This window comes from Vigna umbellata, chromosome 9 (assembly GCF_029865625.1).
Source record: "Vigna umbellata cultivar VRB3 chromosome 9, Vumbellata_1.0, whole genome shotgun sequence".
Lineage (NCBI taxonomy): Eukaryota > Viridiplantae > Streptophyta > Magnoliopsida > Fabales > Fabaceae > Vigna > Vigna umbellata.
Genome location: NC_142173.1, coordinates 4,826,213 through 4,844,663, shown reverse-complemented (window position 1 = coordinate 4,844,663; position 18,451 = coordinate 4,826,213). Strand labels below are relative to the sequence as shown.

The following is an 18,451-nucleotide window of genomic DNA, read 5'->3' as shown; positions in this document are numbered from 1 at the left end:
CTGGTCCCTTTCATTAGCACATTGGCAGCTTCTTTTGCACGTTTCAGAGGCTTCTCTTACTCTATAACAGAGAGCTTCTTCTTCTTGTAAAAGAAACTTGAGTGATATAGTGAATTGCTGCTAAATTGGATTTCCAGCCACTTCTCTCGGGTTCATTGCATTGTGACACTTTCGCACACTTATCTTCTACCTTTCTTCCCTCTTGGAAGCATTTCTTAGTTAGAGACTTCACTTACACACTTCCAAACACCGAAACACAATTTCACAAACACCTTGCATGCACCAGATCAACCATCAACTTCTTTCACTCCACTGCCACTTTCAGGTTCGAGGAGCTGCTCATTCTTGAAGATTGGAGCTGCTTCCATCAGTTATTAGCAATTGTTTTTGCTCTAAATAAATTCAGGTCTTATTTCCTTTTTACACCTCTTATTGTATTCATTAACCATGCAACTCTTAAGCTTCTTTTAAAGAAGGTTGAGTCAAAGCCAAGGTTGATAAGGTGGATTCTCCTATTCCAAGAATTTGATCTGCAAGTCTAAGATAGGAGTAAAGCACATAATATGGTTGCAGACCACCTCAGCAGGATTGAAAGAGATGGGGATGAAGTTGATGTCTTGCAGATCCAGGATGACTTTCTTGATGAGAGTTTGTTGACAGTTTCGATTTCTTACCATACTCCTTGGTTTGCAAACATTATGAATTACATAGTTGCTTCTGTTTTTCCTCCCTTAGCATCTTGTGCTCAAATTGCAAAAATTAAGAGTGACGCTATGTACTATATTTGGGACTACCCTTATTTGTGGAAGTTGTGCAGTGACCAAGTTACTAGGAGATGCATATCGGACAATGAGATTTACTCAGTCTTAAAATTTTGTCATGCTTCCTCACCTATCGTTTTCATGGAAGCTTAATTTTTTGGGTTGGTGATTAGTGAGGTTGCAAGGGTTTTCTTGAGATTAATTGAGCCTAATTGTGATTTTGTTTTGTGTGCCCGTGCATATGTGAAATCTGTTTTATGCAGTTAGTTCTCGCTTAGTGGTCTAATTCAAGCATAATAATCTTCGCTTAGTTGATTACTCTATGTGTGCAAAATTGATGAATTTGTGTAAATGTGTTTGGTTAATTCGTATTTTATGAAGACCGGTTTAGACTTCACTTAGTTGTCTAATTTGTGTTGGATTAAGGGTCATAAGATTGCATATTTGATGTAAATCTGTGATTGGAAACATTTGCAATCGAGCTAACACCAATCTGTTTTGAATGTGTTTGAATGCATGCTTTAATTCGGTAGCTTTTAGTCACAAACTGTCCACAAAACCACCCTCCACCAAGTGTTCGATCTAATTCCTGAACCACATTTGGTCCTTGAGAGACGACCTAGGAGTCACTTCTTAGTCTATACTGCACTTAATTGCACATCCAATTTGTATCGGGTGCGACCTCGATCAATATGTCACTTACTAGTGGAGATTAAGCATTGGGCATACTAGGCTGTGAAGTCTTGCAACGTCTCCATGGATCAAGTTGGAGAGGAAAGAAAGTTGCAACCGAATGAGCTTAATGAGATCCGATTTGAGGCCTATGAGAACTCGAAGTTCTACAAGGAAAGGACAAAGAAGTTCCATGATAGTTCAATTGTTAGAAAGGACTTCGAGGTTGGGCAACAATTTTTATTGTATAGTTGAGATCCAAAGTCCATCCACAACTAAAAGCTTCAAGGTTAATGGGCAAAGACTGAAGCCTTTCCTCAACAATCCTTCTTTGTTGGATGTAGTGGTGGAGGAGACGTCTTTACTAGAGCCAGCTTCATTTTCCCCCTAACTAAGGGAGTTTTCTTTTCTCCTTCCTTTCTCAGTTTTATTGCACTTTGTCTATATCTTTTGACTGTTCTGATTGTTGATCTGATGTTGTGACACACTGAGGACATTGTGTAGCTTAAGTGTGGTCTATTGGGGGAGATTTTTCTTCGTTTAGGTTTTGTTTTCTAGGTTGTTTTTGTTGTGTCTTGTGTATAGTTTTGCATGTCTCTCTTGATTTCTGAACTTTGTTTTAGGTTATAGACTTCTCCTTCACTTCATTGATACTACGATTGGTTTGAAATCCTTGCATTTCTATGCTTGATTTGATATGCATGTTTGGAAGTGATAAAGGCAGTTTTGTTCTTGAGCTTCTCTAGCCAAATAAGCCTACCTTGTTTTAATCATTTGATAACCCCTTTGAGCCTATGATTTACCCTTTTATTTGTTTTGAAGCTCATCAATTATCCTTAAGTGAAAAACCATGATTACCTTAACCTTATGGAATTTTGGAGTTTCGGAAGTGTTTTGGGAACAAGTGTGGTCTTCTTGGGGATTCCGATGTATTGGCTAATTGGTTCCTCTTCTTAGTTGTGTAAATATGTTGTGCACCGTGTCTCTTACAAGAAAAGAGATAAGACAAGAAAAGAAAAAAAATGAGAAAAATAAAAGATTTTGAATAATGGAGTCAAGAAAATGATTGAATTAGAGGTTTTGGGTGTGATTTGATTGTGTTTTCACTTGTTCCCCATTGCTTCTCTATTCTTTTTGGTTTGTAGCTTCTCATCCATATTTATCCTTCCATATCCTTGGCCCTATGACAACCATGAAAAGACCTTTTGATTTGAACATGCATATGTTTTGGGTGTTGATATTAGAGGCTTTCCAAGTTTGTTTGTTGCTTGCTTTCTTGGGTGCATTGAGTTGAACTTGTTTACCCTAGACACTTGAGAGAAACAATGATTGTGCATCTATGAGGTTTTGTTACTTTTGATTCGGCTCTTGAGCTGATTGACTATTTTGCCATGTTTGAAATTGTTTGGATGATTACAACGATTATCTGATTTCTCTGATTCTTTGTGTGTTGGATATTGTCTACTTCTTTTCTTTGTCTAGATTCCTTGAAGATGGTGTAAATCTTTTTGTTTTCTTGTAAGTCTTTTTGTTTCTATGTGTTGAGATTGTGTCACTCCCTTGATGTCCTTTGACTATTTCTTGATTTGCGTCTTGATTTTGCCCAAGAGTGTGGTCTATTTTGATGAGTCAATATTTTCTTGACTTCGCTTAGCCTATTGTACTTATTTAATTAGGGAATTGTGCTTGAATGTTTATTATTTCCCTAGTTTTGGCTAACACTATGCTCCCCTTATCAACAATCTCCCTTTTTTTTATGATGCACAACCATGATTAATAAAACCATGTTGTAGAGTACACTATCAAAATAATTTACATAGTTTCAATTATCTCAATCACATAGTTCAATTACTTCTCCCCCTTTAGGCATTAGCAAAAAAGGATAGGTAACGTAATGTAATTGAAACAGAGTTATTGAATCATATAGAGATGCATTAATCAAGTTGTCAGAAATATAACGATGCTCCCCCTGTCAGCAGTATTCACATGAATTTAACATTTTCTCCCCTTTTAAACATGTGAGCCACATATAAAAGCATACAATACTCCCCTTATCATTATCCATACCACATTTTAGTATCAAAGATGCGTAACAGAGATATGACAGAGTATGTATCATCCAAATATGTTCAAGCAATGTACCAAAAGATGTTACAAATATTATATCATAGCAAATTAGATACAACTTGAAACAACTAAATTAGTTTAATCATTCATAACCTCATACCAAATTCACAGCGGATTAATCACAATGAGATATATGATGAATAAACATATAGTAAATCACAAGTCAAGGTTTAAAGTATAAGAATCAAAAGTTTAGACACTTCAAACTAGTTGACGAGTCACAATTGATTATTGCTTTCCCTTAATCGATTTCATTTTGCAGAGTAATGTGACGTTCTCATTTCAGCTCAGTTAGCAACCAACATTCCTGTATAACCTTTCAATCTCATCTAAATCAAGCATTTTAGTTCTTATGCAGTAATATCAAAGTAACCATTATCACAGTTTAAGTATGAACATGCAACGAATTGGATGTAACAATGAATTGTTCAATTTGCATTCATACAAGTGATTAAATCAGATTATTAGTGCTATTTTACACTACTGTTATCCAGAATCCCTAATTCATTCCTAATGGTATAAAATCTTTCTTTATTGAGAGGTTTTGTAAAGATATCAGCCCATTGATGTAAGGTATCCACATATTTAATTTTTATTTCACCTTTAAGAATGTGATCTCTTATGAAGTGGTTCATTATTTCAATATGCTTAGTCTTGGAATGAAGCACAAGATTTTTTGTCAGATTTATAGCACTTGTATTATCACACTTTAGAGGGATACGATCTAAGGATATACCATAGTCTTCTAGTTGACTTTTGATCCAAAGAGACAGAGCACAATAGCTTCCAACTATAATGTACTCGGCTTCTGTGGTAGGCAGTGCCACGCAAGCTGATGGAAGACCATCTAAGACGCACATTGGACCTCTTACTAGAGCTATGGCAAAGAGGATTCAAGAGGAAGAAGGATCACCTACCATTTTGCTTATATGGGAGGTAATTTACATTGAATCTTTTTCCCATAATTAAAAGCACATTTTTCCTTGCTTTGTAGGATTAATAAAAAGCAGCTGCCAATATAAAGACTTGGGGGAAAAGCTTACTGCCCAAACTATCAAACAAAGGTGTTTTACATGTGTGCTGCTGGCCTAAACCACCAAAACAGAATTTGGTGCTTTCCATTTTCAAACTTGCTGCCCAAGAATTCACATGAGTTGTGTGAGCTGTTGCCCAAACCAAAATTGGCGCCATTCATTTCAGTTTAATTGTCATTTCATTTTGAATGTCATTCCAGATCTGAGGCTCTTATTTCCCTATAAATAAGAGACCTCTTTCACCATGTAAAGAACTTTTGAGCTTAGTAAATTGCTGCTAAAATTAACTTCCAGCCCTAATGCTCTTGAGTCATTTATTCTCTCTACTTTCTCTTCCCTTTCCTCTAGCTTCCTTCCATTGTAGGAAGGCCTTCTGAGCTGTGAGGTTCCCACACATACTCATTCCACTCAAACACACCAACCATCAATCAATCTCACTCAATTTCCGCTGCATCCACACTACTGATTTCAATCTGCTACACCAATATTGTTCTCGGTTTTTGAAGCTTTGTCTGCAAGGTCTAGCTCATTCTAAGCATGTCTAAGCTTCCATCAAGTGGTATCAGAGCCAGGTTGTCCACGCAAACCAGAGCTAAGTTCCTCTTCCATTTTCTGCTTCCAATGGTGATCTAATTTCTTTTTCAGTTTTCCAAATCAGTGTGTTCTGTTTTGTTTCCAGAGGTGCTGTTTTTCATATCTGTTTTGTTGTGTATTACTTTTCCAGTAGTTCAATTTGAGTTTCCTTTGTGTGTTGATGTTGTCCTTTCATTTTAATCGGTGAAACTTCATTGTTTGAGTCAATTCCAGCCTTATAATTCAAAATTCAGTGCTGTTATAGTCTTGTGCAATTGTTGCAGTATTTTTTTTTCTGTTTTGTTTAGTTTCCTCATTCTACTGGAGTATTTTGTGTTAATTGATTTGCAAGTGCTAAACAAGCTGTATATATACCAAATAAGGCAATGAGGACTTGATCTAGCCTGGGTTATACAAGCTGAAGCGTTAAAAGTGTAAATCAGATTTGAATTTGGTGTGAATTCTGTTGCAGAAATTAAATCTGGTGCAACACGTCTAAAACTGTTTCAGTAGTTTTTCTTTGATTCTAGAGCTTGGTACAACATTGTATAATGTTGTTGAATGTGTCTTAAGGTATAGCAAACTAGAATAAGCACTAAAATGCAGTATGCATAGTGTGGTTGCTCAAAATCCTTAATCATTCACCATTTCAGCTTGAAATTCTAGCTCTTCACCGTGCTAATCTATTTGAATTGGTCCAATGCTTAGCATGGACATGCTAAGCACATTAAATCTAGCTTAGATCTGTGTTTATACACTTCTTAGAGTCATTGCCTTTGCTGTCCAGTTTTTGATTCCATGAAAAGCTAAATTTGGTTGGTTCATTGATGGTTTTTGCTGCATAATTTGGCCATAGCAAGGGTGATTTTCGAATCCTGCTGTTTCTGTGCTTTTGGAAAGCTTGAGCAAGTCTAAATGGATGTTTGAAAGTTGTTAATATTGCTCATTTGGTCAAAAATGAATTTATATGCAGATTGGATATTTAAACCATCATTTTTGAGTTAAAAATGGAAGTGGATCAGTGATTCTGAATATTAATCATTGTTTCAGCTGTTTAAGAGTTTAAACATGTTTAATATCACCAAGAAAAGTTGTTTGAACATTCATCAAAGTTGCTGAATCACTGCCACTCATTTTGGGTTTCAAAACCACCATTTTAGTTCATTTTTCTAGTGCAGTTTCTGTTTTCCAGCCACTGTTTTGGTAATTTTAGTGTAAAATTCATTGCTGGATTGTGAAAAAGCTGGTTCAATGTTTAAAAATGAAAATACATGATCAAAAGAAGAAGTATCAAGTGTTAAAAAGCTGTTAGAACCAACCAATCCATATTACAGGCCTTGAAAAATCAAAAACACAAAATCTGAAATTCATCGGGGCATTTTATCAAACACTTCTGAAAATTATCAAACAGTTTGCATTTGGAATAATTTATGAACTGTGCTTGTGTTTTTCTTGCTTTGTTCATCCATTCTAGTGCCTTTGATAAGTTCCTCTTGTGTACCTACTTTCATTTGTGTGTTGTTCCAATTGTTTGTGTCTATTTTTTAGCATCCTAAGTTTCAAAACAGCAGCATAGTTTGGTGCAAACAGCAGCATAGTTTGGTGCAGATTTTTAAACTGATTGGTGTGATTTTGCTGAGTTTTGGAGTGTATGTGTAAGCTGTTTGGGGCATCCAGGACCAGAATCCTTCTCCTACATTGGTAGCCTCCTAGGAAGTGGTTTGAGCATTGAAAGTGGAGCAAGAAGGAAGACTCAACAGCAGCTAAACATCACTATTCAGCAAGCTGTAAATTCTGTTACAGCAGCAACTTGCATCTCCAATTCAATTAGCTTTATGCAGCAGCAAGAAGACAAAGTTTTCATTAAATTCTTGGCCTCATTTCAAGTCTATATCATGGAATTTGTTGTTTGAAAAGTGTATTTGGGTTTACTTTTGCTGTTTTGAGTTAAGTGACTTGGGAAAATGCTCTTGAAGCAATTCCAAGTTCACAATTGAACATTGTAATAGTCCAATTTCGTTTTCTTTAGTGTGGAAGTGTGTCAAGGGGCTCCAAGTGTCACTTGCACTTTCACTTAGGGCCGTCTAACATTTACATTCTTGCATCTTTATTGCTTTCTTTAATTTCTTGCTTAATCTTTTTGTTTGTTTTTTTAAGTCTCCGTGGTATATAGGATTGCATCGCATTTAGTCAACCTTTCTTTGGTTTTAGGTTCATTTCATAACATTTGAAAAAAATTTGAAGAATTTCTACTTAGAAACTAAGGTAAAAGATAACTCTAAGGAAACTCTGGCTAAGGAAGAACTTGGTTTCTAAGCTTGTCCATTTGTGACTCACCTCTTCTTCCTGAGAGCTACTTAGAAACATCTTTTGCCTCTAGAATCTCTTTAGAAATTTTTCACCAAAAACAAAGAAAGCTTGTGAAAATCTTTTCACTCATTACTTGTCAAATATTTTGAAAACTTTGTGAAAACCTTATCCTTTGACAAGAATGAGTCAATCAAGTGTGCAAGGAAGTTTGAAACCCCATAGTGAGAGTTCTTTAAGGGAGGAATTTGAGCAAAATATTTGAACAAAGGGATAGAGAGATTAGTGAGCTCAAAGACATGATTAGTCAACTTTTGATTAATCAAGACAAAAAGAAAGAGAGATCTTCCCATAGGAGAAGAGAAGAATCATCATCTTCTCATAGTGAGCTTGAGCAATATAGTAGTGACCACAATGATGACCACAATCATGGAAAGGATGATGTGGAAGAGTACCTATAATGGGAAATGAAAGTTGAACAATTGTTTGAGTGCCACCAAATAGATGATGAAAGGAGAGTTACCATGGCTTCTCTAAGCTTTCAAGGCTATGCCTTAATTTGGTGGACAGCCTTGGTCAAGGATTATAGGCTAAGACACTTACCTCCCATCAGATATTGGAATGAGTTGAGAACCGCCTTGAGAAGAAGACATGTACCAGCCTATTATGATAGGGAATTAATGGATAAGCTCCACAAACTCCAACAAAGAAACATGAGTGTTGAAGAGTATAGGCAGAAAATGGAGTTGCTTATGTTGAGAGCTGGAATAAGAGAGGAACCAAGGATAACAATTGCTAGGTTCCAAAGTGGACTCAACTATGACATAAGAGATAGGGTTGAACTTATACCCTACAATGATCTCAATGAATTAGTCCAACTTTGTGTGAGGGTGGAGCAACAACTCAAGAGGAAAAGCTCCACTAAGAAAGACTACCCTCATAGTTCCAACCATAAGAAAGAGTACAAGAGGGAGGGTAGTCTAACCAAGCCAAGATATGAAGAAGTTAGAGAGAGAGAGAGAGGAAAAGAAAAAGTCAAAGAACCTTCAAGAGATCATAAGAGTAAGGAGACTAAGTGCTTTAGATGTGGGGAAAAAGGGCACTATGCATCTGAGTGCCGCAATAGAAGGTCAACTTACATCCTTAAGCATGAGAGTGAAAGTGAGGGTTCTTCATATAGTGAGTCTGAAACATCCACTTCTGAAGAAGAAGAAGCTTTACCTTGTGATGGTGACTTACTTATGGTAAGGAGACTGTTGGAAAGTAAACATGTAGAATTAGAACAGTCACAAAGAGAGAACCTATTCCACACAAGATGCAAAGTTTTGGAAAAGACATGTTCAATGATTGTGGATAGTGGTTCTTGTTGTAACTGTTGTAGTTCTAGAATGGTAGAGAAGCTTGGCTTAACAATTACTCCTCATCCTAAACCTTACAAACTTCAATGGATCAAAGAGGATGATGGAATAGTAGTTAAAGAACAAGTAAGAGTACCCATTTCCATTGGCAAATATGAAGATCAAATTGTTTGTGATATAGTACCAATGGAAGTTGGGCACATATTACTTGGAAGACCTTGGCAATATGATAAGCAAGCTTTACATGATGGAGTCACCAATAAAATCACCATTCAACACAAGGGAAACAAAATTATCTTGTGTCCTCTTACACCTTCACAAGTAAGAGAGGATCAAATAATTCTTAAAAAGAAGTTGGATGGAGAAAAGAAAAGTAGGAAAGAAGGAAAGGAGAAAACCCTAAACCATGCCTCAAATAAGGAAGTTGTCCAACCTCAAACTTTGAACATTTCTAAAAATCTTTTTCTTGGACAACCTCGTTTACTTCTCTATTGCAAAGAGGCACTTGTTTCAATAAATCATGAACTTGGTTCTCTACCAAAGGGGTTGCAAAAACTTTTAAAAGAATTTGATGATGTATTTCCTAAAGAGGTACCAAGTGGATTACCACCTTTAAGAGGAATAGAACATCAAATAGATTTAGTGCCTGGGGCCAGCCTTCCTAATAGGCCAGCCTATAGGACCAATCCCATGGAAACAAAAGAAATAGAGAAACAAGTCAATGAATTGTTGAATAAAGGGTGGATCCAAAAGAGTTTAAGTCCTTGTGCTGTGCCTGTGTTGTTGGTTCCTAAGAAGGATGGATCTTGGAGGATGTGTACAGATTGTAGGGCCATCAACAATATAACTGTCAAATATAGGCACCCCATTCCTAGATTAGATGACATGTTGGATGAATTACATGGAGCAAACATTTTTACCAAAATTGATCTCAAAAGCGGATATCGTCAAATAAGAATTCAAGAGGGAGATGAATGGAAAACTGCTTTTAAGACCAAGTTTGGTTTGTATGAATGGTTAGTCATGCCCTTTGGCTTGACCAATGCTCCAAGTACATTCATGAGGTTAATGAACCATGTTCTTAGAGAATGCATAGGGAGGTTTGTAGTGGTCTACTTTGATGATCCTAATCTATAGTCAAGGCCTTCAAGAACATCTTAACCATGTCAGAAAAGTCTTGCTTCTTCTTAGAGAATATAATCTCTTTGCCAACTTTGACAAATGTACTTTTTGTCAAGAAAGTGTGATTTTCCTTGGATTCAAAGTTGGAAAAGAAGGTGTACATGTTGATCCAGAGAAGATCAAGGCTATACAAGAATGGCCAACTCCCAAAAATGTAGGAGAGGTGAGAAGTTTTCATGGATTAGCAAGTTTTTATAGAAGATTTGTGAAAGACTTCTCCACCATAGCCGCTCCTTTAAATGAGCTAGTCAAGAAAGACAAACCTTTTCTTTGGGGTGATAAGCAAGAGTTGTCTTTTGAGACTTTGAAGCACAAGTTAACACATGCACCTATTCTAGTTTTACATGATTTTTCCAAAGCCTTTGAACTAGAATGTGATGCATCTGGGGTAGGTATAGGAGTTGTTCTAATACAAGGAGGACACCCCATAGCTTATTTTAGTGAAAAACTTAGAGGGGCAACTTTGAACTATCCTACCTATGACAAAGAATTGTATGCCCTCATTAGAGCTTTAAAAACTTGGGAGCATTATTTGGTAACTAGAGAATTCATAATACATACTGATCATGAATCTCTCAAGTACATTAAAGGGCAAGCAAAGCTAAACAAAAGGCATGCAAAGTGGGTGGAATATCTTGAGCAATTTCCCTATGTAATCAAACACAAAAAGGGGAGTACTAATGTTGTTGCGGATGCTTTATCTAGAAGACATGCATTGTTAATAACCCTAGGATCTCAAATATTAGGATTTGATGACATAAAAGATTTATATGAAAATGATGAAACATTTGCATCTACTTATTCATCATGTCTTAAGATGCCTTTTGATGGATTCTATCTTTCTGAGGGGTATCTTTTTAATAAAGGAAAACTTTGTATACCCCAAGGATCCATTAGAAAACTTCTTATCAAAGAGAGTCATGGAGGAGGTCTCATGGGTCATCATGGAGTTGATAAAACTCTAAATATTTTGAAAAGTAAATTTTATTGGCCACACATGAGAATAGATGTTCAAAGGCATTGTTCTAAATGTATAGCTTGTTTACAAGCTAAGTCCAAAATTATGCCTCATGGACTCTATACACCTCTTCCTATAGCTAATACCCCTTGGGAAGACCTTAGCATGGACTTTATCTTAGGATTGCCAAGAACTCAAAGGGGGTATGATTCTATATTTGTGGTAGTAGATCGTTTTAGTAAAATGGCTTATTTTATACCTTGCCACAAAGTAGATGATGCTAGCTATATCTCTAGACTCTTCTTAAAGAAATAGTGAGATTGCATGGCTTACCCAAAACTATAGTGTCTGATAGAGATGTGAAGCTTCTAAGCCATTTTTGGAAAACTTTATGGGAAAAAGCTTGGAACTAAACTTCTATTTTCTACTACATGTCACCCACAAACTGATGGGCAAACTGAAGTAGTAAATAGATCTTTATCTACACTATTAAGGGTAATATTAAGAGGTAATAACAAATCTTGGGATGAACATCTACCTCACATTGAATTTGCTTATAATAGAGTAGTCCACAAAACTACTAATCTTTCTCCTTTTGAGGTTGTTTATGGCTTTAACCCTATCACACCTCTTGATTTACTACCTCTTCCAGAATCATCTTCTTTTTTTCATAAAGAAGGTAATTCTAAAGCAGAGTTCATCAAGAAGTTACATGAGAAGGTCAAAATCCAAATTGAAAAACAAACTCAAAAATATGCAGAATACAACAACAAAGGGAGAAAGAAAATAGTTTTTGAAGAAGGACACCTAGTTTGGCTTCATTTGAGAAAGATAAGATTTCCCTCTCAAAGGAAATGCAAACTTAGTCCAAGAGGAGATGGTCCATTCAAGGTGGTCAAAAGAATAAATGATAATGCATACATCTTAGATCTCCCTGAAAGTTATGGTGTCAGTCATACTTTTAACATCTGCGATTTAATTCCTTTCACAGGGAATGATCAACAGGGTGAATCAAATCTGAGGACAAATCCATTTCAAGAGGGAGGGTCTGATGGAAGACCGTCTAAGACGCACATTGGACCTCTTACTAGAGCTATGGCAAAGAGGATTCAAGAGGAAGAAGGATCACCTACCATTTTGCTTTTATGGAAGGTAATTTACATTGATTCTTTTTCCCATAATTAAAAGCACATTTTTCCTTGCTTTGTAGGATTAATAAAAAGCATATGCCAATATAAAGACTTGGGGGAAAAGCTTGCTGCCCAAACTATCAAACAAAGGTGTTTTACATGTGTGCTGCTGGCCTAAACCACCAAAACAGAATTTGGCGCTTTCCATTTTCAAACTTGCTGCCCAAGAATTCACATGAGCTGTGTGAGCTGCTGCCCAAACCAAAATTGGCGCCATTCATTTCAGTTTAATTATCATTTCATTTTGAATGTCATTTCAGATCTGAGGCTCTTATTTCCCTATAAATAAGAGACCTCTTTCACCATGTAAAGAACTTTTGAGCTTAGTAAATTGCTGCTGAAATTAACTTCCAACCCTAATGCTCTTGAGTCATTTATTTTCTCTACTTTCTCTTCCCTTTCCTCTAGCTTCCTTCCATTGTAGGAAGGCCTTCTGAGCTGTGAGGTTCCCACACATACTCATTCCACTCAAACACACCAACCATCAATCAATCTCACTCAATTTCTGCTGCATCCACACTGCTGATTTCAATCTGCTGCACCAATACTGTTCTCGGTTTTTGAAGCTTTGTCTGCAAGGTCCAGGTCATTCTAAGCATGTCTAAGCTTCCATCACAAGCCTATTTCTTTGAATGCCAAGATAATAGACAGCATTCTAGCAGGTGACATGTACCACTAGTGCTTTTTCTGTCTAATTTACAACCACCAAAATATGAATCACTATATCCTTCTAGAAAAATGTTTGATCCACTAAGATACCACAGTCCAAGACTTTTGGTTCCTTTTAGATACTTTAAAAAAAAAATTCACAATAGTTAAATATGATTCCCTTGGTTGTGATTGAAATCTAGCACAAAGACAAACATTGTGCATGATATATGGCCTACTAGCAGTTAAGTAAACTGCTTGTGAATTAATGCTTGATTTAGCTGAGATAAAGAGATTATGCAGGTGATATCATACTATTAATTGTACATTCAGTTGAAAAGAAAATTCAACACTACTCTGATGCATTGAATCGATTACAAGAGAGATATAATCGATTGAAATTCGTCAACTCGTTCGAAGTTTCTAAACTTATGATTCTCTTACTTTAAACCATGACGTATGACTTGTTATATGCTTATTCATCATAAATCTCATTGTGTTTAATCCACTATGAATTTGGTATGGATTTATGGATGATTAAACTAGTTTGTCTGTTTCACGCTATATCAAATTTGCTCTGATACCATATATGTAATATCTTCTAGTACATTGTTTGAACATATTTGAATGATACATACTCTATCATATCTCTATCATGCAATTTTAATACTGAAATGTAATATGCATATTGATAGGGAGAGTATCGTATGTTGTTATATGTTCGTTCATATGTTAAAAAGGGGAGAAAATATTAAAATCATGTGAATATTGTTGATAAGGGGAGCATCATTATTTTTATGATAACATGTTTGATGCATCTCTATATGATTCGATATCTATATTTCAATTACATTTTGCTATATATCTTTTTTTTTTCTAATGCCCACAGGGGAGCACTGTGTTAGCTGAACCCAATCCCTATATGTTGGTTTTTGATGATGACAACACATTGATAATAACAACACATGAATGTTTTCATGTCACAACAGAATGTTTTTGTATTGGGTTATACGTTGAATGTGTACATGGTTACTGTTTAATATGCACATACTGTGTTTATCAAATTTGTTAGACATATTGTGTTGATTGATGCATACTATTGTGTTTGTGAAGTGATTATATGTGTGTATGCACAATGTATGTTTCTATGATATGAAAACCACATGCATAAAAGCATATATGAATGACAAAATTGATTACAGTGTTGTAGTATTCAACTAAGGTCATCAAACAGCTTATGGTTTGAATTGTGGCAAAACAACTAGTTTTAAATCGATTACATTAGTTGGTGAATCGATTAAAACTCGTGTGTTTCCACATATCTTTTTCAAATGTGTTGTGATGTATTTTTAGAAAGAAAAGTTTTCAAAAATATTCTAAGTGTTAAAGTTTAATCGATTACATGCTTTGTGTATTCAATTAAGTCTGTTATGTTTGAAATTTGACTTATGCTTGTCATAACTGTAATAGCGGTCATATTTTTAAATGTGTTTGACCAATATTTAATGAGAATCGATTGCATTAATTTTGTATTCAATTAGGAATTGAATTGGTGTATTTTTGTTACATCTGTCTAATGTAAACGATTACATAAGTTAGTTAATCGATTAGTTTATGCAGGATTTATATAAACTATATATTGACACATTGTTTAAAAATAAAAAACGATTGATCATACTTACATTTTCATATTTGATTGAATTCATTTGAGAGATTTTACTGATTGATAAAAAAACTCCAAGAATCAAGAATGAGAAGAATTAGATCATCTTCAAAAATTCTTGAAGCAGATTACTGGACTACAAAGACTGATCATTTTCGCACAACTGGCGGTTCATTTTGAGAGATCAAGAGAGAAGACTTGCAATCTTGGATTTGTTGTTTCCCTGTACGTGTGCGTCAGGAAGAAGAGTGGTGTACTCTTGACTTTGAGAGGGGATATCTCAAAGGGTTTGTTGCAACAGGGACGAGTTGTTCTGTGCTGGCAGGCTTTGTTGTTCTATATTTGATTGAGAGTTTGTGAGGTGTTTACATTTGAGAGTTGCTTTGTAAAGCCTTAGTTGTAATACTCTAATCATTATAGTTAATTACTCTCCAATCTAAGGTTGATTGGGAGGGTGACTAAATGTAGGCATTGAGGCCAAACCAGTATAAAAACTGAGTTTGTTTTTCTTCTCCCTATCTCTTTACATTTGCATTTGCATTCACATTTTCACATATTGTTTTACTACACATGTTTGATTGCTGCGCAAGAAAGGTTTCAAGAACATCATTGTTTGCGAAAAATATTTAAAAAGTCAAAGTTTTTATAAAACACCAATTCACCCCCTTCTTAGTGTTGAGAAAAAATTCCCTCAATTCTAACAACTAATAATAGTGAGAGTTTTAATTCTTTTTTAAAGATGTTTATATCTACCTAAATTATAATCAATTTCTTTTTACTTTTTTTTTCTTCCATATCTTTCAGTTCTCTCTATAATTTTACACTTATTAAAACTTTTCATCAAATCCAAAACCCTAAAACAACTTTTGTCGCAAACCAAAACCCTAAAAACCAGTTTATCGTTTCAAAGCTTTATAACCATGACCTCATCAACCTATTTTGCTACCATGCTTTTACAATGAGGTGAGTGTGGCAAATGAGGTCGTCGATGATCGCTACCTCTTTGATTCCATCTCGAAATTTCCCACCAACGTTACCCTTCTAATGCTTTTCCCCTTCCCCACACATTTAGATTCTTTGAACTCCTCACCGATGACAAAGTTTAGGTTTTCTAAGTCATCCATTGATGAACAATGATTATACTTCTTGTCATTGTGAATGCAACACAAAGACGATAACAGTGATAACGAGGAATAGAAGCTAATCGAGAATGCAGAGAAGGAGGGCATGAATTTGAAATTTTTCATGAATGGGATCGGAATGAGTCACCAGGACTCGACAACACTGTTCTTTTTGGTGATTCCCTTTTTTGTTCTGAAATATTTGTGGGTGTTAGGTATTGTCTTCATTTCGTTGTGAATTATTGCTAGAGAGGTATAACTATGTTACGATTTTGGTTTGGGATGGTTTGAGGCTAGATTTGAAAATTATTTCTTTAGTATTATTAATATATATTATGAACTTAATATAGTTTAACTTTTATTCATTTGTACCGACTCAAGGTAATATATTTTCTTTTGTATTGAATTTATTTGTACTTGATTACCGAATATTAAGGATTGGATTATTATTTATGCCTCTACTCTTTGGATCAGTTTTGAGAGCCTGTAATGAGTTTTGAAATTGGGTTTTTCATTCTTGAATTTATGAATTGGTCCTACATAGCATCGAGCCTACAATGAGGTTATTGTTGAGATTGGTGTCGCGTAGCAGAACGTTTTAAAGAGTGTGACAAACGGACAATAACCAAGATGGAAGCGGTGAATTGGTTCTTTTAAAATTATGATTTTCTTTCACAAATTTTATCGAATAGTTTATAAGAAAAAGATATAGAGATAGAGAAAAACACACAAGGAATTTTATCCTGGTTCAAATCAACAGATTCTACGTCCAGTCGTTAATCACTATAAAGAGTGATTAACCTTTCACTAAAATTCAGTGAGAATTTACAAAAGTGAAATAAGGATTGAGATTAGAAATCACCTCTCTTAATAGATAAAAGATGAAAGGCACCTCCTTTTGACGCACAAAAAGGATGAACAACTTGACTCTACTTGTAGGTATACTCCTCCACTTAGACACACTAAGAAAGAGCACTTCCTCCAATAAGCACAAAGTTCACAAGCTCCCTTTTTCACACACACAGAGTTTCCCTTAGACACACTACTCTAATACTCTTAAATGAAAAGTTACCTTCTAAGATTTTTGGAGAACTCTATTTATAAGTCAAGGTTCGTGCAAGGTCAGAAACTGAAAAGGTAGCTCCTAACTACTAATAATAATCGATTATCAAAAGTGATAATTGATTATTTCAGGACGTTTTGGGTTTTGGAAAATGTGATAATAGATTATCCTTAGTGATAATAGATTATTGCCGAACCCTGGACAATATCAAAACTTTTGGTGATAATCAATTATCCCCTGTGATAATCGATTATTGTCGTAACAAACATTTTTCCTATTTTTGCATGTGATAATCAATTATGCCTTTACTAGAAAGTAATTTATTAGTCTTCTTATGTGAGACAAGTGAAAGCAAAAACCTAATACAAGGTTTTCTATAAAAAAAAATGCTTAACAATGTAAGTAAATAATTCTTCAAGGCTTCAAGTGCCTCATCAACAAAATCTCTTCAAAGCATCAACGCTTCACATCGGTAATAGTTATCTATTGGTTTTTCATTCTTGAGTTTATGGATACATCGTAACTTGGTTTTCTAGTAAGACATTATTGTTTATTTAGTGTTATCTCAATTATAAATCACATATTTTTTCTTATTTCACAGTGTATGAAGTATTATATAAATATTGTGGCTTTTTATTACTTGTTTGATGGCTTTATTGCAGGCTTTCATGAGCACATACTCAAAACGAATAGTGAAGTTGACAAACAATATTGGAAGTGCCTTACAAATAATAAAAGCTTCATAAACCTCAATAAACTCAATAACTTCCACATATATTGGTTTGAAAGTTGAAACTGAAGCAAGATGATGTTTTGTAGTGGTTTTGCTTAGGTCACCAACATTAGTCCATGTGTTTTCAATTGGTCTAGCTGTTTTTTACCATGCTAAATTTTTTAGTCAATCTTGCAATATTCCTTAAACATTATGTATTTTTTTTATATTTACATTATAATTGTCAATGAGTATATATTATCTTAAATTATCAACAAAATTAGTTTTGATTACTCTTTGTGTAATTTACAATTTTATGTATTTTATTTATTTTTTACTATAAAAGACAAATTTCATTAAATTAAAAAATTATGAATGTAGGTGGGTAATTATAAATGAAGGAGTTCTCAAATCTCCACAAAATAAGTCACTAATAGAAGAAGTTAAAATCCTAAAAGAAAAAATTCTACAATATAAATCTAATACCAAAAGTCGTCAAAAGCCTTTGCAAATTGATTGTGGCCACTCTAACTGTGGAGGTTCAAAAAACCTCCGCAAATTGATTTGTAGAGGGTAAAAACTTCCATAAATTAGAAAAAAAAATCTCTAGTAAATAATATATTTTTTGTAGTGTTATCTCAATTATAAATCACATTTTTTTTCTTATTTCATACTACATGAAGCATTGTGTAAATATTGTGACTTTTTATTATTTGTTTGATGGCTTTATTGTAGGTTTGCATTAGCACATGCTCCAAAAAAAATTAGTGGGGTTCAAAAAAATGGTTTGAAGTACCTACCAAATAGTAAAAGCATAAGAAACCTCAACAAAATCAATGAGTCAAACATGTATTGGTTAGAAATTTGAAAATGAAGCACGATTATGTTTTGTAGTGGTTTTGTTCAGGTCATCAATATTAGTCCATGTGTTTTCAATTGGTCTAGTTGTTTTCGACCATGCTAATTTTTTAGTCAATCTTGTAATGTTCTTTGAACATTATGTATCTTTTTATATTCACATTATAATTGTCAATGAATGTACATTATCTTAAATTATCAATAAAATTAATTTTGATTTCTTT

The 18,451-nt window shown here is 34.6% G+C and overlaps 1 protein-coding gene across 1 annotated transcript; it reads left to right on the top strand.

Moving 5' to 3' along the window:
• The first annotated feature begins 7,998 nt into the window (after positions 1–7,998).
• LOC148192374 (uncharacterized) lies at positions 7,999–14,833 on the top strand. Its single transcript, XM_088099176.1, has 2 exons — positions 7,999–9,255; positions 14,714–14,833. Exons 1-2 carry the CDS (start codon positions 7,999–8,001, stop codon positions 14,831–14,833), a joined length of 1,377 nt encoding a protein of 458 aa, XP_087955302.1.
• The last annotated feature ends 3,618 nt before the right edge of the window (positions 14,834–18,451 follow it).